Source organism: Rhipicephalus sanguineus, chromosome 1, assembly GCF_013339695.2.
Source record: "Rhipicephalus sanguineus isolate Rsan-2018 chromosome 1, BIME_Rsan_1.4, whole genome shotgun sequence".
Classification (NCBI taxonomy): domain Eukaryota; kingdom Metazoa; phylum Arthropoda; class Arachnida; order Ixodida; family Ixodidae; genus Rhipicephalus; species Rhipicephalus sanguineus.
Genome location: NC_051176.1, coordinates 60,722,768 through 60,746,193, shown reverse-complemented (window position 1 = coordinate 60,746,193; position 23,426 = coordinate 60,722,768). Strand labels below are relative to the sequence as shown.

Here is a 23,426-nt window from a genome sequence, read left to right as displayed (position 1 = left end):
TGAACATCTAATTCACTATATGCAAAAACAAATGCACACACAAGAAGAGGAACAGGCACAGCTAATGTCCCCAACTAGTATTTTCTTAAAGAGGGCTCTGGACCATCTCTTTTCAAAGTCTCAAAAATGCTTTGGAATGAGTGACTCCCGAAAACTACCAAAGAATTTTTTTTAAGAGACTGAGTACGAGCGGAGGTATTACAAATGCATTGTTTTCCTTTCTAATCTGCACTCAACATTCCAAAGAAGCTGCCTATGTCACTGAGTTTCCTTCCTTATGGGTGGGCGCGGCTGAGTGTGAGCGGACAACTCGGCTTCTCTCAAAAATGCACAACTCTAATCAAAATTTGAAACTAAAATGCTTGGCTGCACCTTGTTTAGTTAACTGAGCCATGCGGTACAGTAACAGTCGAAACATACTGCCTGGAGACTAAACCTCTATTGGCCAATGGTAGCTCTCTACAGGAATCTGCCAGATGACATCAGATGACAGCTGCTGGCCCTACTGCTCTGTTTAAAAAGAGTGTTTCAGCCCTGCCCTTCACTTGTGAACTCCATGCGCTGCATGCGACTGCAAAATTTGGTCGAGTTTTTCACAGCTGCATCTTCTATCTGCAGAGTTTCTTTTCTCATCAGGCTCCGAGTGACGATTCAGAGTCCCTTTAAGCACTAAATGTTGGTTGCATGCACTAAATAAAACAAGCGAATGCACCTAATCCACAAGACTACAAGTAGGCGTATTATCAGGAAAACACCATTAAATTTAGTGTTCATAGCATCTGTAGTGGTGCTGAAAACACTCACCTGTCTTGTTTTGCCTGCCCATTAATATTTTAAGTGTCATTCCCAAAAAAAGGTACAAAATATTTGGCGTCCATTTGATATCAAGAACTTTTGACACAATTATTGCCTAGACACATTCCATATATGTTGTATGATGTGCAAACAATTGCTTTGTTTTGAATTGTGTTGTGTGCAGGTATTGTTTAATGCATAAGAAAATACTACTTCACGACTTTGCTAGTCTTGTTTATTCCCTCCTCCTCCTCCATGTCGTTTTGTGCATGTGTGGGCGTCTATCAATGCCAAATTACTACATGATATTAACTTACAGAATCATGTCAACAGTATGTGCATGTTAAATACTGTGCTGCCCCAACCTTTTTAAAATATATATGCTTGTGACTCCTTGGAAAGCAGAGGCAGTTAAGAAAAGCAACGACAAGTGCAACTTCGATAGCTGTCGCAAAAGCAAAAAAAAAAAAAAAAGAATGCTATCCTTCGTTGCATAAAAGGTGCAACGGTCGTTCCGAGCCCTACTCTGCGTAAAGATTGTGCAGAAATAGCAGGAGCTTCAATCTTCCGGTCTACAATATGCAAATCCTGCAAGCCCTTGCAAGGTGAAACTTTCTCATCTTCTTCCTCAGAGGTACACAACAGTTGTTTATGCACGGACACAAACACTTGCTCATAGAGACATTCACTTCTGCCATTCTTAGGGCTACCTGGACTTCATGAAGGAAGGTTGGCAAGAGGAAGTATTTTTGACAATACCTGAAAAGGGCACTCTATGTTTTGCACATGCGCTCCCTCACCATGTTTGCCAGTTCAGTGTCCCTCTCCAGCAACTGCTCTTCGAACTTGGCGCACTGCTGCTGCTGTTCCTTGAGGCGCTGCTGGGCATCTGCAAGCAGCTTCTCCATGCGACTGCACTCTTGCGAGTCTTCGGCCATCTTCTGGTTCAGATTGAAGATCTGCACAAAGGGGCAGCAAGCTTCGCATTAAAACTGCTCCCATGGCTCAACTTGTTGCTCCTGGACTTTTAATGCTTCGATAATCAACTTTGCACTCAGTAATAATGAAATGAAACCAGGGATGCCTAACATGACAAATAATTAATGATAACACTGTCAATTGTTAAACCAGCCCAAACTGTGCTTCACAACAAGAGACAATGGAAAACACTGAGTTGCTGCCTTGACAAAGACAAGTCTGCCGGTCAAAACGTTGGCTCCAGTGACACCCCGTGTTCAAGAATTTTTCACCTCTTCAAGCTTCCATCTTACCCTGAACTTCTGCCTTATTTGGATTTACACTGGTTTGAGTCACACAGCAGTGATCACAGCTGAAAAATCCCGTGACCTCACTTCTTAAGTGATGAGCTGTGAGATCACCAGTTCAATTGCCAGTTACCTGCCAACATGTGAAACATTACAAGGTTCTTAGAACATCAGATATTGACAAGCAAAGCATTGTTTTTAAATAACAACATTTTCACCGACTCTGATGGTGCCACTTTCACATGCTTGGGAAATCGTCTGTATAAATCTGCCCAAACCAAGTATATTTCTTGATCGTAAGGTTTCCAAAGGTATGCATGGCTATGGCTTTCAAGTGGCTCAAACCCATTGGACAGATGGAAACGGTGTAGACAATTTGTGCCAGGCACACTTTCCCTTACTTTTTCCCGGCATTGAAAACACCAAGAACAACTTAAACTGTTCCGGAAAAAAAAAAGAACCTGCTGTTAGTTTATATTCACCGTTTAAGCAGAGCCGGGAAAAAGTAAGCAAATGAGTGCCTGTAGCGAATCGTCAACTCTCTGACCGTCCCCAGCCTACCATCCTAACGTCACCAAAGAAGAAACCCAAAACCCTCTCCTACCCTTCTCACCCTGACCAAGAAAGACGCTTGAAAGTTGCACCTAGACACCTCCGTTGCCCCTGAAGGAGGGTTCCAAAACGTCAGGAAAATGAACCCAATTTTTGGTTGGAGCTACTTGAAAGCCATAATTATTTAACCCATCAAGACAGGCAATTCTTGAAAGATATATATATATATATATATATATTCCCATTTAGAGTTACTGGGAAGAATTAACACAATTACCAGCATTACCATTGTGATCTTGAAGAATATCAGGGACAGGCACTGAAAAGTGTTTAGGAAGCTATTCTACCAATATAAGGCATCTTGCGCTGCTGCAGTGGGAAGGTACCATCCGAAGCTCTTTCTTGCATACACTCACAGAAAAGATAGAGTAAAAAGGGCGTCTTTTTTGTCCCACAACAATAATCGTCATCTCGCTTGCTTGCATTTCCTTTCTTGAAAACTCGGCACTGGCCACTTTCCTACCAAGAATGCTATGTCACGCTGATAGCGCGCATGTCGTTCGTGGCCAGAAAGTGCCGGGCACGCGGCGATAATGCAAGAAAAGGAAGGCAAAATAAATTACGATTATTGTTGTGGGACAAAAAGACGCCCTTTTTACTCGATCTTTTCTGTGAGTGTACAATTTTTGGGTCTTGCACAGCCCCACCTTTCAACACCTTCTAGCACTTTTTTCACAAAGCTTATAATATAGCAAACGAGGTAAGAAAGTGAAAGTGCAGCAACAAAGCAGGACACAACATAACACAAACTGAGGATGTGCCCCCTTCCTACATGTTTTTTTTTTTTTTTCACACTATCATCCTGTCCAGATGCATTTATATTTTCTTTTCACACCCCCAAATGCCTTTCTGACTTATGGGAATAGAGTATATGGCTCTTGAGAGCAAGATAGCTACCGGAAAAGCATTGCCATCAAATGGGCCTAGAAGATACTAAACTGTACCTGAGCTTCAAGGTTGTTGATTTTGTCGCTCCAGGATGTCTTGACCTCAGACAGATGTTGCCGCGACTCGTCCAGCTTCTTTTCGAGCTGTTTGCGCTGCACCACAAGAGATCACAAATTGGGACCATGAGATGTGCACCATCTACGGGGAGTGTTCTACAGCCATTCTCTCTGACAAAAGCAAGAAGCAATGTGTTATACTAACGAGACAAAGAATTTTTACACAATTAAAAAAAATTTGATGCATCTATGAGGTTTAAATGGCAAGTGCAGTAAAATTTAACACTACTTAATAAGTGACTTTAGATAGTGGAAACATACAGCAGCCTCCAAGCAAATTTCTACATTTGAAATTGATGAGACCCAAAATGCTTGCACAAACAGACATCAGTGACGTAGATGCAACCATTACTCCTCACACAAAAATAACCACCCATAACTCACCCATAACATAACTAACCCACAACATTGATAACTAGCACAGTGCCTGGGCATGGCCTCGACGTCGGCGTGGCACCCATGGTGCGTCAAAAATCTTGGAGGCCGTGTTTCAGGGTCTATGTCAAATCCATTAATTACCAGGGATGCTATTCTGGAAACTGTCAAAGTCCACCACATTGTCATGATACCAGAGTAATGGTAACTCCAGATCGAAGCACTCCAAACATATCAAGCCACTCAATTTGGTGCAAAAAAATGAATGAATGGAACAACTCACCACAAGATGCATTCAAATGTCCAGACTTACACAAGCTTTTGAAAAAGCTGTTTCCAAATATTTGAAAACGGTAGAGATACATTTTCACATGTACATTTCTGAGTTGTCTTTATGGTTGGCTGTTTGTTAGTTGCAGTTTGGTGCATTACGTACATTGTTTCAAATTTCCTTGGTTAATTTCATAGTTCTACGAGATGGTTTACTTTAACTTGTGTGATTTAACTCGTGAGATGATATACAGCCTACGTGTTACCCCCCTAGATGGCACTGCCACCATACAGTAATACAGAGCAGATTGTCACTGGCCTATCAAAGTAACAGAAATACTGTCAAGTGCAGTGGAGGATTAGTTGTTTTGATAAAATGATAGAATTTGCAGGGGTCGGATGGAATCTCCCGATGTGATGACACACGGGTAATTCGACAGCACTAAGGAAGAGGCCTTTGTCTGCAGACAATGATGAGACAGCATGATAAAAGATCTGCTCTGATGCATTATACAGGTTTAGCATCTTCGAGAAACAACATCAAATACTTTTTTTTTCTCAAGGTTGCATGCTGCTGCCTGGTCCCACAATGTTGACGATGAAAAATAGTGCTGAATGAGCCCAAATTTCAACAGTGCCCACCATATTGTTTGCATAAAGAAATACAGATGGTTTAAACTGTGGCATAAATTTAAAAGTCTGCTTGATGAAGCATGCAGGAGGTGTTGTGTACAACTGAACACCAGGTGAACACCATGTGAATATGGCAATCCAAAGTACACATCACAGTTGGTACACATCTCAGAAAATGAGTAGAATGAGCTTCATCTTGCTATTACATCTTAACCCTTTATATCCCATGACCAATATAGTTGGACAAGTTTTGCTTATATGCAATAACAATACAGATGAGGGAGAGAATAACCCGGAAACCAGCTAACTTTAACTTTATTTCTAGAAGAAAACGAGTGTCCAGATATGTGTACGCTGGAAACACCAGGTACTAGGTCCATGATCACTCTTCCTTGCACATCAGACCTTTGCTTGCCGAAGGCTCTGTTTCAACAGGTTAATCCTTATCACAATCAGTTCAATGCATTCATCATCAGTATCATCATTATCGTTCACAGGGCCTCTCCTTGCTAATGGTTCTGTTTCAACGCGATCGTCATTATATTTAATTAACACCATCATCAATGTGCTTATCCTCATGTTCAACATTTTCAACATCACCATCGCCCTCACCATTCAAGGCACTTTTGCTTGCCCACAGTTCTGCTTTAACATGTTCATCATCATCACCACTGCTTATCATCATTGTCAAGGCATTTCCCGGGAACGGTTTACAGGGATGATAACATCTCATGACCATATTCCCCAAGTCCTGGCTGTCTCCAGTACGCCCATGACAGGGCTGGGAGGCTTGACCTCCCAGTCCCGACGTGGGATTAGCCAGGCAGGTGGCAACACCCTGTACAGGACGTATAAATAAAGTTATTTCCATCCATCCATCATATGCGTTCATCGTTATGTTCAAACTGAATGCTTGCGTCATCAGCAGCAGCACCCTTCAAGGGACCTTTGCTTGCCAATGGCTCTGCTTCAACGTGTTTATCATCGGAGCTCTCCAACTCAGAACAATCACATCCGCTAGGCAACTAAAAAAATTATGGCATATATGTCTTTATTGCTTAGTCCACGTCTCGAATAAAGCAAATAAATTCTAAACGCAACTTCTAAAAGGCATATTTAGCCTTATTGCAGATAGTTTTTGTCCAGAGCCGCACGGAAGTGAAGTGTGTCCTACTACCGTGCAGCGTTCTATCAACTTCTCGCAAGAACTCGGTAAGCCTAGCATCTACAAACGAGAACGCCACAGCGACAACTCAACTTCAAGAACTTTGGTTGCTCACAGTGCAACAAAAATTACATAAAAACAAGATATATACCCCTCCTTTTCTTGACTAAACTTAATACATAATCCAAAATCTCTTTGGGATTTAAGGTGAAATCCCCCAAAAAATGTAGGCATACACAGGGGTGAGACGGCTGAAATCGATTTGGGAGCAGTTTTGGGAGCAGCAAAATTTCAATTTAGGAGCAGGAGAACCTTGTTTGGGAGCAGTTAGCGGCATTTATTATGTCGTTTTTGGAGCTTGAAAAAAAAAATTTGTAGTAACTTGGAGGAACAAGCACATATTTTAATCGGCTTAGAATACACATAACATTCAAAGAGCCTTTGGAGAAAGCTTTTTTTAACAGATTATTGCCAGGTATGAACTACACTACCTTTTTACAAACCACGCAATTTATATAACCCTGGTAACAACATATGAAATAGATAAAAAAAAGTTTTTCCAAGTAGGTTCACTTTACATTTGAAAATAAGAAAAGAAAACATCACACTTCTCAAATAATAAAAAAAAAAGCCCGCTGTGATGGCTTTCGAGATAGCGCGCGCGCGCGCGCCAGTGATCGCGACCGCGCAAAGTTCAAAGTTGCTCCTCGCGCGACACTCCACCCCCCCCCCCCCCTCGCGTCTTCGTGTCTTTTAAGGCTTGTTAAAAACGGGCGGGGCGTTTCCTGTCTGCTTCGACGGCAGGCCTTCCGAGCGTGGTGATGTTATCGCATGCAGCCTCCGAGCGACGGCAATGGGCCGGCTTAAAGCGAGCCCTCCATGCGTTTTCCGCCGGCTGCAGTAGACGCGATGGAGGGGCTTTAGGCCGGCTCGTTTGCTTCGGCCGCGTACGTAGCCTCTGCTCGCGTGCTTTTACCCGCTGTATAACATACAATTAGCGGGGGGATCTTATCAATTTGGACTTCATACCGGAAGGACATGACGGCGACGGCAAGAACCCCTCGAGACTGTCCATATAATTGCTATCGCAATAAAAACTGATTGCACAAGAATTGTATAGTCGCATAGCAGTACGTCTTTGAACGGTCAATGAATGATTCCGACTAGCACGCGATTGCGGCGACGCCTTCGCGCGTAACATCAGGAAAGAACAAAAGCAGTATGGTCACCGACGAACGCGCCAGTATGACCACCCCCATAGGCGTGCGCACGAAGGGGGGGGGGGGGCAAAGTCGATACCGCCCATACTTTGACTTCATCGGAAGGAGGGGCACTGCGATTAATATTTGCCCTCCCTGAAGGGCGAACCCTCAGGAAGCTTTCGAATAGCGTACGCAAAGCTTTGCGTTGGCTTTTCGCACAACTGCGCATGCGTCGTACGCTTGCGGGCTTCCGTTAAGTGACGGAAATAGCGGGCCGCAAACGCTAACACTAACTTAGCGTACGCTATTCGAAAACTGCCTAAAATAAAGCGCTTTCAGCTATCTGCTCGGCTGCGCGGGTGGCGTAGCGTCAAGTGTACCGCACGCTTTTAATAGGTGATAACAAAAGCGCGCTGCGCCACCGTTCGCTGCCACCTCGTGAGGGACCGCCTTCAAAAATGCGTCGCGAGCGCCGAGAAACCTTACCCCTCGGACACTACGTCGTTACCGCTCGGACACTACACATATTTACAACCGCTCAGAGGCGATTATCACAGCACTATGGAAGCCTCTATTACAAAGGCGCGTAGAAGGACACGCTTGGGCGCGTTAACGTGTTCTGCGAACGTATCCCTGGCGCTGCTTCTCAAGTTACGTTTTCCCACGCTGAAAGTGACGCGGGTGACGCGGGCTTGAAAATTCTTGATTGTGGGGCCGTTTCGGCGCAGTTCGGCGCAATTTTTGCAATTTTTATGCTTTTGGAGCAGCTTGGCGCAGGAAAACGGAATCGTATCAAAAATGCGCAATATGCGCAGCTGTCTCACCCCTGCATACACCTCGACGGGCGACATGAGGAAAATGCCATTGTTCTGTGCGCAATTGCCACTGTTTGTTCGCAGCAGTTGTCACATGAAGATGTACTTATGAAACTTCGAAGTAATGCAAACATTTAACATAGATTTTTAAGGCAATGCATTGACTTGCTTAATCACACTTTGCTAATATGTTTTGTCCACATATATGGACGCTGGCATATAAAGGGTTAACAAGCATAGCCTCAGAAAGTACACTCAAAACACTAGAGGTTATACATTTGGATGTTATGGCTACCACCAGATTATGTGCTTCCTACATGCAGAACACTACACATGACAACTTCCAACATGCCAATCTGACAATATTTCTTGCTTGCTCTTTATGCTGTCAGCACGACTGCGTTGTGCACGCAGACTATATCTATTCACAGAAAAATGCACTAGTTTTGTAATCCACAAGGCTCTGAAGCGTGTCGCAAACATCACCACAAAACTACTCAGTGCCAACCTACTGTAGAGGCACTCTGTTCGATTTTCTTTTTCTTTTTTTTTGCCAAATGGGACACCCCAGGGTCAATTTTTCTCACTGTATACTTGTGACCACAAAGTGACAAAAATTATTTTCCACGAGTATAGAGATGCACTGCTTATATTCATGAATAACAAAGATTAAGATGAGAATTTAGCTTCATTACTAACAAAAAAAAAGTGTGTTCAACAAAATAAATATGTTTCACAGGCTTAGAAAAATGGACACACCAAGAAAGAAAACATGCAGGCACGGTAACATTGTTCGTATACGGTGCCTTTGTTTGCAGCGCCCACCTATGAACAGCTGAAATTGCACCCCTGTGGGCAATAGATGGGCTAGACTCAAGCAATCTCCTTCTGAGAGATTAGAAACCAGATACACATCAGGTCTTGCGAGTGCAAGAAATGGAAATCGCCTGTGGGACATAAACTTACAGCCATGCATCTACGCAAGTGTGGATGAGCATGCGATAGCCAATGCGCTGGCCAAAGCACACTTTGGAATGGAAACCGAAGGTCAACGGCGCCAGAGAAAAGATTCCCTGCATCCCTCAAGGGTGACAGCACTCGCTGGGCAAAAAAAAAAGTTTGAATAGGGGGCACGTTTTTGAAACATACAGACAGCATTGCACATGTAAGTCATTTACTCTCTTAGGCTTCAGTATAGAAAATTAGAGGTCAACAGCAGTTGAGATTTCCATGGCACAGCCGAGAGGAAGCAATGAAGTTTGGTACAAGTCAGGGCAGCCTTCCACGGTCTAGCCATGCGTTGCAAGGTTGCTGGCAAGACTGGATGCTGCGCTTGTGCAATACCACTGCAGTTGCTGTAATGCTCCGTAATCCATATCACAAGCTGTTTGCAGCAGTGTGGAAGATATGGAGTGTAAGCAGGCCACATGCTTGCGCAGCAAAACCTAGTTCTATATGTAATTGCCTTACAATTTGTACGATTGAGACATCTACACATTTGTTTGGCAACGTGTCAGAGCAACACGTGATACGTCTTGCCTCGTACTTTTGTATCAGTAATTGTGGTTACGAAGCAACACAGCAGCATCCATGCAGATGCAAACTCGTGCTTGCTACTTGCCCATTGTCCTGACAGCAATAAACAGTGAAATTGGCCATCGCCTTATGTCATCTCATGCTAAGCACAAATCCTCAGGTATGTTTTGCACTTATTACTGAGATCAGACATTTGTTCAGTCGTGTCTCCTAAGCCTCGTCTTCTACAATTAAAGAATGTTTTTTTTTGCAAAAAGTGCAAAACAGTGACGAATACACTGCTCTCAAAAGGAATTTTTGCCCTTCCTATTGACTAAGCAACCCTGCAGCTTCCACAGTGCTGTAGCCCACTTGTGAGATGGAGAATAAATACTGAAGCAAACAAAACTGCTAGCCGGCCTAGTTGGAACGAATTCATTGTAGTACTTGCGTGAAAACAAACGGGGACGAAGAAAGGAGACACACTGGACAAGCGCAATCTAACAACTGATTTATTTTTGAAAAAAACGTTTGCTTAAAAGCCCAACGTGATCTGCGCGCTTCCACCAGAGAGCACACACCATCCGCGCATATAACAATCACTAGACCACAATTCCCGAGAACATCGCGTCCACACACACAAACACACACACATGAAAAAAAAAGAAAAAAAAAACCATCAAAGGCACCTACATGGTGCCTTTGATGTCCCCGTTTGTTTTCGCGCAAGTACTACAATGAAGGTGTAAGTGTAGCATCTTGGTGCTATCTGTGAGCTACAGTGGAAACGATTCAAGCTGCTGCACAGGGAGGCTCTCAGGATGTGCCTCGAACTACCCATGTGCTGCCATGCTGACAGAAAAATAGCACCTGATTAATGGAGCCCGTGGCCAGTGTGTGCTGCCACACATCGACAGACTGCATGGAGCTCTGGCTTCAATAACACCCTCACTGATGGAGTGGGCAGTGCGTTACAGCACTATAAAAAAAAAATTAAACAATGATGTGCTCTCCTACGAGGCCTACGAGCCCTGCAAGTTACACGGCCATGTAAAAATATGTGGGTGTCCCAGGCATCGGAAAAAAGCTATGATTAGCTCAATGCTTGCACACGCTGTTCGGGTCTAAAAAATTAAACGACCACCTGCAAGTAGTTGATAACTACATGTTGTGCGATGGCAGCTGTAATTCTAGATCGATAGCGCACTGAACATCAATGAGTGACGCACCGGGAGCCGTCGAAGACCGGCATGCTTTTGAGAATCTGTGTTGGACTTGGTCTCGATGTGAAGGTGACGCCAGTGTCGGCGAATTGAACTGAGCTGTGCAACTCGTGCACGGCACTTTTTTGCATCCATGAGAACGCCTCCCCTTTCGTGCGCAAGATCAAGGTTGTCACCCTTGAGGAGAGGGGGGGAGCCAGGATCCAGCAGATGAGGACCCCAAGTCACTTTAACACGATCGGCAACAAATGCGCTGACAAACGAGTGGCACCCACCCATCAGCTGCCGGCCGTTCCCCTGAGGAGCGAAGACATGCAGCTCACTATCCGATGACGCCTTCAGTAATAGCATCGTAACCATTGCACAACATGCAGGGTTGCTATATTTATGTGTCAGGTGCGAGAGAACAACAGCTGAAATCTTAACATCGTGGACACGAACACATGCAATAACCATAGTGCACAGTGCAGACACACTTGACCATGATGTACAGCATGTTGGTGACACTGCAGGAGGTACTCTTTGGCTGCCACCACATGTGTACATATTGCCAGTTGACAATGTGACAATGCTAAGGCAACTCTGTGACTTCTTAAAGTAGTCAAGTCTCGAATCCTGACTGCTCTAAAAACAAAATATATAGTGACAGCATGAGGGGCCATGCTGCAAACAATGTGATGTGTGTGACAGGTGAACTAAGGTAGAAATACTCACATAGTTGAGAACTGTACAGAAGCATGCATAAATGCCTCCCAACTATATCTACTATCTGTCCTCATCCCTCACCTGCACTCTGTCACCGCTCTCTGCTGGCCACCATAAGGAATTTGAATGCAATGACAGTTATAGGGGTACTCCAGGCAAATTTTCACCATCACTGTAAAGTTTCGTATAGAGTTCAAGTACAACAAGACCTTACTGCGCCAATATCTATATACTATGGGTGAGAGGGAAAGTGTATGAGGGTGAGCGAAGAAGGATAGTGATTTGATATGTGCCATACCCTCATAAGCCCAATGAGGGAAGCCAGGAAGGTGAAGTGAAGGTGCAGTATGCGGAGGTGGGAGACCGGTGTTGCACTAGCTACAGTGCAACAGCTCATTAATTTGGCCCTCGTAAATTCACAAAATCAGATAACCTGGACTTATTTTCTAGCAAAAGTGTAGTTAGCTTGGCCAGTTGGTATGGATTCATGGTAGTAAGCAGCACGAAAAACAAGACGATGCACACAGGAAGGAATGACAAGAACAAGCGCTTGTTCTTGTCATTCCTTCATGTGTGCGTCGTCTTGTTTTTCGTGCTGCTTACTACCATTGTTCTCTAGTCCTGGCAAGCATATGAATTCTTTAATGGCATGCAACTCTCATTAATTCGGCCATATCTGGCCGCACCCTGGTTAATTCAGATGATCCACAGAGAGCTGTGCATGAAGCGTCGCAATTGTGCAATGCAAAAGAGCGAAAACTGCGTTGCGGACAACGAAAACAAGGCGGTGCAGTTCGCATTGCCAACATCATCATCGTGAACTGTATGGCAAAGACAGGAAAGCTCAGAACACTTCATTGGCTTCAGTGCCTATGTGCATTTGCCACCTCCTTGGCCCCGGTCGCATTGTGAAGGATGAGGCAAATGATGAAAATTGCGGCTTCTACACTGCCCTTATGCAAAGTAAGTACAGAATTTGCATATTCATCCAGAAAATGAAGGTGCATTGATGTAACAGCCATTTGTTTATTGTTTTCTTGAAACTTTCGATAATTCGACATTCGTCTAATTCGGACATTTTTTCCGGTCCTGTGAAATCTGAATTAATGAGCTTTTACTGTATCTGCATGGCTGAGTGCATAGGCAGCCTTCACTACCTGTCTTGCGAGTGCCTGGAAAAGGCGAAATGGCTTCGTATGCACCTTTTTTTTGTGCATAGATGCTGCAAGTTGTGCTATCTCAAAGTTCTGGAGGCACCTTGAAGGAGCAATGCATTCGCCCACATCGGCCTACACTGTTCCCATCTTGCCTAAGAAAGTGAGCTCAGAGTACGATATTCTCATTCAATCAACCGACAATGTCTGCCCCTTGTGACAATGCCAGGTGTACCAGTTGATGTCACGACAAGCAATGGGGGCTTCGGAGAGGCCCAGAAAGGAGCACGGGATTTTTATATTGTGGCACTCCCAATGCACATGGCACTGCTGCGATTGACATAGGTTATCATAACGGCAATCTGAACTCGATGCGTGCGCTTACTGGAAATGTATTAAAAAAAAATGTTGGGGGTAGTTTAGGGGCCCTTCAGAGAAGAACAGCGACAACACGGTGTGATACATAGATGGGAAATTTCAATAATAATAATAATAATAATAATAACAACAATAATAATAATAATAATAATAATAATAATAATAATAATAATAATAATAATAATAACAATAATAATAATAATAATTGTTGGGGTGTAACATACCAACACCACGATATGATTGAGAGACGCCGTAGTGGAGGGCTCCAGAAATTTTGACCTCCTGGGGACCTTTAATGTGCACCTAAACCTAAGCATAGAGGGAAATTTCATATCTAAAAAAGAAAAATTGAACTTATGTACTTGAAGATATTGCCATGCGCACTTTTTATATTTTTATGTAACCAGTCCGTTAGATGTATAACCACTGCCTCGCACAAACTGTGCCTGGCGGTCTGGGAACCTTCCAGATTATTTTAGAATCTTGTGATAAGACTGTGTGCCGCAAGCAAACAATAGAGTTTATTCTGGAAATAACCTGGTCACCAAAGACGATGCTGGAATTATTCGATGCCACAGGTATAAAAGGCCGATGTGCATTACTGTTCAGCAGATTACTGACGGCTGACACTCTGTTCGCCACTACCAGTGTACATCGTGTATTGCTTGTACTTCGAGTTTTCGTTTCTTGGGCATAAATTGGCCCGAATAAAGAGTTTTGTCTTGAACACGCTGACTGCTGCCTTCTTCAATGTCACGACCACGTGACAACATGATGCACGTTCAAAGAGTACACTACTGCCACCAGTTACAATTCATGCATCCGAGATTTCCTCCAAGTAATTAGTCAAAGGTAAAAGCTTTTAAAGTTTCCCCACGTACAGAATTCATCACTCCTATTCATAGCTTGAAAAGCTGAATGCTCCGGCAGTCCATGGGTAAATAAGAGCCCTTACTGCCAATTTCATAAGCCACAACAGCTTATTGTGAGCCAAGTGCCCATGACAAATGTAACTTTCAGCTGTATTATTTAGAGCACGGTGCTAAATTAACAAATCCACTGCGAAGGTCACAGAAGCTTTAACGGAGTGAAAGTGAATTTGAAGCTATGAGCACAGGTTTCAAGGAAGTTCTAGATTTCTTCAAGTCCCACATCCCACAAAATTTCGCAGCTGACTGTACTTTTCATCCAGTGGTGTTTTACACAAGTTTTCATTATCACCAACACCACCCTGCTCCAAGAACACCTCAGTCGTTGCAAGGTTGTGCACCCTGTTGCGAAGCACATTCCATCGACAGCAGTGGTTGCCCAAAGGGAAACTCAAATGGGAGCCCACAGAGGGCAGCATGTGCTTTAGGAAGCAAGTGATCTCAAAACAATGAATGCACCCCACAAAATGGTGCAGATACGCTCCAGATCCAGAGTTTATGACTGCATGCTCAGTATGGATGATACAGAAGTCGTATACCTCATGTCGGGGAATAATTACCATATACCATGCTGCCATGAACTGCTAGTGAGCAGATCCAGGGGTCGTATTCTGATGCGAAAGGCTGATGGTGTCGCTTTGTGTGACGTATACACCTGTCTCGCACCCAGGCTGCTGGCGAGCCGAGCGCATACTCTCGCACCCAGACTTTTTTTTTTTTTCTCAGAAATTGGGTTGAGGCAGTTTATCAAGAGATTTATGGGCATGATCGTACAATCGGGAAGACAGGTCAGAAATCGGGAGTCTCCCGGACAAATAGGGAGAGCTGGCAGGTATGCGTGTTGTGGCCTTCAAAGCATGGGGACTGGTTCCACCTTCTTTGCGCTTGAAAACACCTGTGCTCACTGCTTTTGGTTACAAGGTCGTCTCGAAAGCCCAATGTCAACCTCTACAAGGTCGTATGCTGGAATACAAGCAAAAAAATTGAGAGCCTCGAAAACAACGCTTTCTTCACACACCCAGCTGCATGCGAATTTTCAAACCCACCTCCGCTCTATGCGAGACAAGCACTCGCATCAAAGAAAGCTGGAGCGACTGATGCCGCATGGTGATCTAACTCGTCGGAGTGGTCCTGGTGTAACCATGCACAGCCTTTCATACTACAAACCAGACAAGAACGAGTTTGCTGTCCTTAGCCTCGTCTTGAATTTCAATACTGGGAGTGGAGCACAGCACAGGCCAATTTTTCCGGCCCGGACTGGCCCAGGCCCAAGAGTGCCATACTCCAGCCTGCCTGAACCCGGCCTGGTGTTTTCAAGCATGGCCCATACCCAGCCGGGGCCTTAAAGATTTGGGCCCAACCCGGCCCAGCCCTGTTAAAACAGCTATAGGCCCTTGAGCATAAACAAGGCATTGGTGAAAGTTGACAGTTTCACAAGAATAAAGGAGATAGTTTAATTCTAGGTTATTGTGAACATACCACACGTAGAATATTTCCTGGAGACATTTGTGAGACCTTCTGACAGTGTCATGATTTAAACTGGCATTATTATACATCTGCGAGCTATTACACCCATAACACATTTGCGAAGTAGTTGCAGGACGATATAAGCGAAAGAATGGCTGGCTCATATACACAGTGCTAGGCACTTAATATTGCATTTCAAAGAACAACTGCAGCATATAACACCCAAGTTAGGTCAATAAACGTGGCATACATTTATAGTTTGATAAAGTTTATAAAAATTGGTGATCAACACTGGGTAACGCTCATATGGAACAACATTACACATGGGTCAGGCATGTCTTATTGCTTGATTAGGCTTCATTTCAATCGATGGTGTCAACTTTTCAATCAACAATATAACTTAGAGCACTGCACGGGCCGTTGGTGTTTTTTGTAATATGAATGAACCTAGGCCCTTGTTATTCTTGTTTAAACATTTAGGGTATTCAGCATTAAGCTCAGATCAGGTATAGCATGGAATAATGAGTCCATGCCTCTGTGTAGACGGAGTCCATCAAGCTTAGGAGCAATACTCGTCTGTTAAAAATAACCGGGGCTTAAAGCCAGAGTGGGGGGGGGGGGTTAGAGGGGGCAACTTGCAAACTGTTCTTCACCACACTGGTTACCGGTGTTCATGAACTGGTTTAGCGGAGGCCATCATGTTATACCTCATGGCGATACGTTGCACAGTGCTACTGACCAGTGAAGATGTGCAGTTTTTACAATATACACAAAAGCATCTCCGACTCAAAATTATGCAAGGGGGGGTATTTATATTAGGTAGTTTCATGCAGCTATATATAGCATACCCTCGCATGCTACCAACTTGTACAGGGTGATTCTTTTAGAACTGACCTATTTCATTGGGCTGCAGTTTTGTTACAAAGTATCTGATTTTAATATGGTTTGCGGCAAAACGTTCAGGAAGGGCGAAAATTAATGGCCTGTTCTGTTTTCTGATGTGCAACGCACAGAAACAAGAATAACTATGAAATAGCCAAAACCATCGCGTAACTCCCTTGTGAACATGAAGGACTGCGTACCACGTGAGAAGTTCCCTGGTATGGTATACTCTATCCCCTGGGTGCAGTGCGACTGCAAGTACATCGGAGAGAGCGGAAATTTCGAAAGAAGACTCAAGGAGCATCGGAACGATGGTAACAAGCTTAGAACATCAGAGAGCTGAGCTAGTTGGTAGGCATTCATGTCAAAGAGACAGGGAGTACAAACACGGATGCAAGAGAGAAGTCAAGACACTACGCTTGTGGTGTCTTGACTTCTCTTTTGTGTCCGTGTTTGCACGCCAAGTCTTTTTAACATGTCAGCAAGTGTCACGTGACATCTAGCACCCTTGCGGAACATACTGACTGCACAGGTCACCAGATAGGCCGAGACAGCGCCTGCGTCATTTCAAGCTAAAGAAATCTAAGCCAGCAGCTTTATCTCGAGTCACTGCATATCCAGACAACAGCATGCACTTTGAATCGCAATGACGGAAATCATAATCTGATTTCCATCGTTGCGATTCAAAGTGCGTGCCGTTGTCTGACGGAAATCGTAATCTGATATACGGCCACACATTACGTCATGTACTGAACTACTACATATAACTTCATTGCCTTCGTGTTTCGCCCTTCATTGTGAACAAGGCTACCGTGTGGGAGCTGAAACGTTCGTACATATTTTTCACCTTGATTGGCGTCTAGTTTAGGCCTATCTCCTTGCTATGTTCTAGTGTTAAAATTCTAGAACATATAATATTCAAACATCTGACTGTCTTTGTAGAAAGTATTAACGTAATTACCCCCCTTCAGCACAGCTTTCGCAAAGGATATTCTACGGTAACCCAGCTTATTGAGACGTTCCATGACCTGGCAGCACCGATCGATACGAATGGTCAAGTAGATGTTATATTACTGCATTTCGAAAAAGCTTTCAATCGTGTGAGTCACCAGAAATTACTACTTAAACTTAAGACAATGCTGAAAAATGACAAATTACTTGCGTGGATAGAAGCTTATCTTTCAGTGAGAAGCCAGTGTGTTACAATTGATGGTGTAAGCTCGACCTCTGCCCCCGTGAAATCAGGGGTACTTCAAGGATCAATTTTGGGGCCGTTGTTTTTCCTGTTATTTATTAATGATATTGTGCTGAACTTACCCGTAAAAATAAAGCTTTTCACGGACGATTGCATATTATATCAAGAAATTCATAGTTATAGTGATCAAGAAACTTCAAACACGGCATTAGCAACGCTTCAAACATGGTGCACAAAATGGCAGATGGCAATTTAAAAAAAAACAGTGGTAATGAGAGTTACACGTAAGAAACAGCCGCTTTTGTTTACCTATCACATCGATGGTCATATGACGCTTTATCGGAGGTCACTAAACACAAATATTTAGGACTAATACTCACATCAGACTTAAAATGGAATGAACATGTTCGATATATTGAAAGAAGGGCAATGAAAAAGCTTGGTTACCTGCGAAGGAGGCTTGTAAATACTACCACACCGCACATCAAACTACTCGCATGCAAAACTTTTATTTGACCAACATTAGAGTACGCAGCTGCTGTGTGGGATCCGTTTACTATGTCCAATATTAAAAAACTAGAAATGGTCCAAAGAAAATCTGTTTGATTTGTGTTTAACTGTTATAGCTGCCGCACATCACCTTCTTTTACTAGAGATGGGCGAATATTCGGGCGTTTCGAATATTCGAACAAATATTACAGTATTTGAATTCACTTCGATACAAATTTAGATTATTCAAAATTTCGAAGTATTCGAAATGAACGAATATATGTATACATTTGACCGCACATAACCCCCTGTAAAGGTGGTTTCACTGCAGCGTCTGGTTGCTGTGCAGTGAAACAACCCATCCTGGGGAAATCTGCACTGCCACGAAGCCACATTTCAAGGTTAAATGTACATACCTTAAAGTTTAAAAGCGTGTTATATCGGCTTGTATGCACTAAGTATAGTAATTTTTAAATTGTAACGTATTGCACCACTTATAACTTGCACCCTACTGCTATTCAAATCTTGATACTATTCAAGGCTGCTTCATTTCAAAACAAAAAAGTGACATTCACTCATACCTAGTTCCAATCCTTAAAAATATTGTGCAAGGGTCATGACAAAAATGCTCATTTTTCTTAATATGCGGTAAATACTATTCGAACTATTCGATTCGAAATTATTCGACCAAATCACTATTCGCTTCTGATTCGCTTCGAACCTCAAATTCACTATTCGCCCATCCCTATCTTTTACTTAAAGCGGAGCTCGAAAAACTATAAGAAAGAAGAAGAACGGAGAGGCTGAAGCTTTTTTACCTCCCTTTTCATGGCAAAACTAGAATTACCAAAGCAATGCATATTAAGTAGACAAGCGAATGTGCTGTGTGCTCATGTCGTTCAAAGAAAGTTGTAGATTACGTAAACCGCACAGATACGTTTAGGTATTCTTTTTTTCCTAGAACTACCCGTGAGTGGAATAGCCTAACAGCCAATGTTGTAGAATGTACAACAGTTGATTTATTTCTCAATGCACTAAACAACCATTAACAAACAGTGCTAGTATTACTGAGTGTATAGCCATCCATTTTTCAGAGATACGCATATTTCGCTTTGTGTTCAATATGTTTCAGTGGGTAAAATTATGCTATTTGTTGTAATGTTTTTGTTTTGTTTTTCTTAAATTATTATAAAAATGTTCTAATATATGCCTTTTGCAATTATTACCCATGTCACTATGTCTGTGTGATGGTATTTATGTTGCTTTTGCAGCGAAGAGTTCTGTATGCCCATTCCTGCTTAAGGCCTGGTAAACAGGTCAGCAGTACGTAATAAAGAAATAAAATAGATAAAACTGTTCTCACCAAGATGTAACACAACTAAAATATAGCCCACCTCTTCCACGAGTGACTGGATGTGCTCATCGCCTGTCAGTGCAGTTCCTTCGAGCCGTTTCTCCAAAGTACGAACCTTGTCTTCCAGGTCAGAGATATGGCGGTCCTTCTCATCAATCATAGTTGTTGCCTGCACAGGACCAAAGCAGTGCATTTACTAACACAAACCTATGAGCCCAGAGAAGCCACTAAAGTTGATCACAACCGAAGGTCACAGCAGCAACACACCACCTTAAAGTAAGTTTGTATGCACTGCTCCAGCCCGATTTTCTCTCTGAAACTTTCAATTTCTGTGAAATACACGTCTCTGCTTTTCCCTTCCCTGGACAGTGCAGTGGTGGTCAGGGGAGAGGAGGTTGTACAAACAGTACAAGATGATGCACTACTATCAGCATTAATTAATAAATGAACAAGTTGAAATTGCCAAAAAATGTTTTCGCTCTTTCATCTCTGCATTTCCACCAACAACTTGATTACCAACAATGTCCAAAAGCATGGATTGACAACTACACAATGCTCACAAAATGGCTTCACTATGATTGCACACTCTACTCTTGTGCGACTAACTAGTTAAACATAGATATAATGAATTCGCAATTACTTCATTGTATCAAAACTTCACTATATCCCCTTCAGGCGCAAATTATGATGCACTGTCTGCAAATTAATTCGTCAAATTCGCATGGCACGATTCCAAGGCACTCACAATCAGTCAGCTTCAATCGTTGCATTAAAAGAATCAAATATTAAGCCCGAAATGTATGGACAGTTTGTTTTTTGGTTGTATTCGTTTCGAGCAAAGAAAAAAAAATACTCTTGACGTTGGTCTTGGAACGCGGCACGTCAAACAATCATCGAACATGGTAGTGCCTCCAGCAAAGTGATCCTCTGCAGCAATACGCAGCACAATGAAGTTAAATGACTGCAAGTTGTCCACTCAGGAAGCCTGCACAAATGTGCACACTGTGTTTCAAGCCATTTGAAGCCATTTGAAGAAACATGCATTGCGTGACGCGCCTCCGAAGTTCATGTGTACAATTTTATACACCGCTGCTGAAGGGGATATTGAAACGAAACTTTTCGTGCAAAGTATAATCGCCGACAGATTCGTTTTTTTTTTACATGGTGTTGCAGAAACGTTCAAATGCTGCCGTTAAGAAAGAAAAGAAAAATTGACAACCACCCGCTTGTAGCACGAAGCCACAAGGAAATCCATACGGATTTCCTTGTGGCTTTTTTAGTTGCCGAAAAATTCGTCCTGGTCCAGGGATCGTACCCAGGACCAATGCCTTTCCGGGGCGGTTGCTCTACCAATTGAGCTAACCAGGAAGCTAGTAATTGGCAGCACGAGGGCGAATTCACAGACAGCTCGAAGCACCAGAATGCATTTTTCCACAACTAAACAACTTCCTTACTGAGAAATTCGTACGGATTTTCTCGTGGCTTTGTGCTACAAATGAGTGGTTGTCAATTCCTCTTTCTTAACCCTTCCACCACTCAGCGGGATTCCGCAGATCGATTTGCAGCAATCAAATACAGCAGTGTGGAAAAAGAAAGCCAATTTCAATAACATTTAAAAAAAAAATTTTCATGAACCCCATGACTTGATGCCATGCCGATGATGTCCTTTTTACAGCAGCCAGATTCCACATGTAAAGCAGAAAGATACACAGGTTCAGTGGTAATAAGCTTGATAGTGAAGCTGTCACACCCATTCTGCCGCCATGGCTTGCCATAAAAACCTCAGGTGTTGCCCAGAGAGGTGAGACACTAATTAGAACCAAGTCTGATTAACGCGCAACACCTAAAACTGCTGCCAAAAATCACCTGAAAGCACCTGAAATACAGCACCTCTTCATGGCGGCCGTGTTTTCTGTAGTAGTTTGAGACATCGTGCGCGTACTATATGTCCAAAGAACCAAGCAAGACCTGATACGGTGTTACGAATTATGGTCGCTCCTATGTATTGATTCAACAGAAGTCTTGTAAATCAGCTTTACCACCCTCATAATTTTACATAATTTGTGGAGGCCCGGTGAGTAACAACGAGCAGCTAAAAAAAAATTAGTTGGCTTCTTAAAAACATGCTGCAGCAGGGCACTCACAAAAAAAATTTTTATTTTTGGTAAAAGCACTTGTTCAGACCGCTCGTGCTGGGAATTTGTCTTTTTTACAGCGAGAGTTGTTATGAGATCACAACAGCCGATTTTGGTGGCGTAGTTTTCCGCCACCGCTGCTGGTGTCCGTAACCGCTATCGCGCAAAATGGGAAAAAAAAATATCCAGAATCGGATGGGATTTGAACCCGGGCCCTTTGCGTGGCAGTCGAGCATTCTACCACAGGTCCATGCCGGTGCTTGAAACTCCTTCACAAAAAGCTCCTATACAGGCATCATGTCGGGCAAGGAATCACATTAAAAGATGTAATATACTGTGGTAGGAGAGTAAAATAACAACCAGGCGTCACACAATGCGCACTGCATTACGAGTGGGTGATTTAAAGTTTCCAACCCATTACAAAGGGCTCAGCCATAATTCTCCATCGTCATCAATCACAGCATCAACAAAGTGCACATAATGCCTTACATGTGTGTAGCTGGTACATCGCTTCTCCGCAGAATGACGAATAATTGCATAGTGGGTGCTTCCCTACTTCGTAAAATTTATGATGATTTATGGTTCTCAACCCATTTGAACAAAAGTTATGGTACGTTGAACATTCACGAGTCTATGTAAAGCTGACATTCCAGTCATGAATGTTATACATACCATAACTTTTGTTCATACGGGTTTAGAATGCCCATTCTTGTTTTACTGCACATAATACTGTTCTGTCTGCAGAATAATCCTTGGTCCGTGGCTGTGACTTAGGTGGTCTCAAGATCAAGCTGCACGTTTTGAAGCGCCGGCGGTACGACCGCCCTTGGTAGACACAGTCATTCTGGCGCAGTTTGGTGCAATTTCTGTTGATTTTACCAGGAATGCACAACAAATCCAATTTGGCGCACTTTCGGGCAGTTGGCACAGGAGTGGAATCATTGTAAACCTAGTGCTGAAACCATAGCAGTCAGCACAGAACATCCACCATTATAGCTGTGAGTGGCACTGGCAAAGTATCAGAGCCTATAGACCCCTTTCATAAATACGCCACCTGGCGGTGGGCTTTTCGTCAGTTTCGATTTTGCAAAGTGTTCTGGGATAGAAATCACCATGTTTAGGGCAAGGGGGTGAGTCCGTATACGTGTGCCCGTGTAGACTGTCCGTGAGTGGTGCCAACCGGCTGAATCTCAGTCTCCGATATCCCTGCGAAAGAATGCCACTGTGTCTTGCTTTGCAAAGGCTGTACAACTGACTTCGGTGTCGTAAGAATGGCCCATAGACCAGATGGGTGAAAGATATGGCGCGGCTGTTGAACTCCGAGCCATGGATCGGCTGGCGTCTGCCTCGAGGCAAGGAAACATGCAAACTGGAGCTACAAGCTGCTCACGTAGGTAGGTCGATGTTGTAGCAGCAGGGTGATTCCACGAGAGATTGAACATGCCTGTCCGGTCGATATTTTTGTTTTGCCTAGGTTTTTTATATGTTATGTGGGCACATTCAAAGTGCACGGAGCCGAAAATATTATTTCCAAGAAACGCTCCCAGCACGCCAAAAAAATATTTGAAGCTGGCGGCGCGGGCCTCCTGTTTTTGCTCGCTGCAATGTTTTTGGATTTCACGGCCAAATTTAACGCGAACTATAAATGATGTGTCGAAAATTTATTTTGCTGGTTTTAATATGCATTACTGTGAATTACATCCATGCTTTTTTTATGCCGTCCTCAAAAAGAAGAAAATGTGAAAAAATGGCAAGCACGGCCGAAATCAAAAAAAAGTTTGAGGTGCCTTGGCACCTTTGCTGCTTCAAACAGAAACTTGAAAACAATGTCAGCTATAGAAAAGAGCCTTTGCAACATTTATAT

At 43.3% G+C, this 23,426-nt stretch overlaps 1 protein-coding gene across 2 annotated transcripts in view; it reads right to left on the bottom strand.

Moving 5' to 3' along the window:
• Positions 1 to 23,426, bottom strand: part of LOC119391964 (golgin subfamily A member 1) — a 109,224-nt gene that overhangs the window by 49,429 nt on the left and 36,369 nt on the right. For both annotated transcript variants that reach the window (XM_037659609.2, XM_037659613.2), the window contains exons 8-10: positions 19,468 to 19,596; positions 3,617 to 3,712; positions 1,596 to 1,754 (exon numbers count right to left, since the gene is read on the bottom strand). In XM_037659609.2, coding sequence (XP_037515537.1) covers positions 1,596 to 1,754; positions 3,617 to 3,712; positions 19,468 to 19,596 — 384 coding nt within the window. The remainder of the gene's footprint in view (positions 1 to 1,595; positions 1,755 to 3,616; positions 3,713 to 19,467; positions 19,597 to 23,426) is intronic.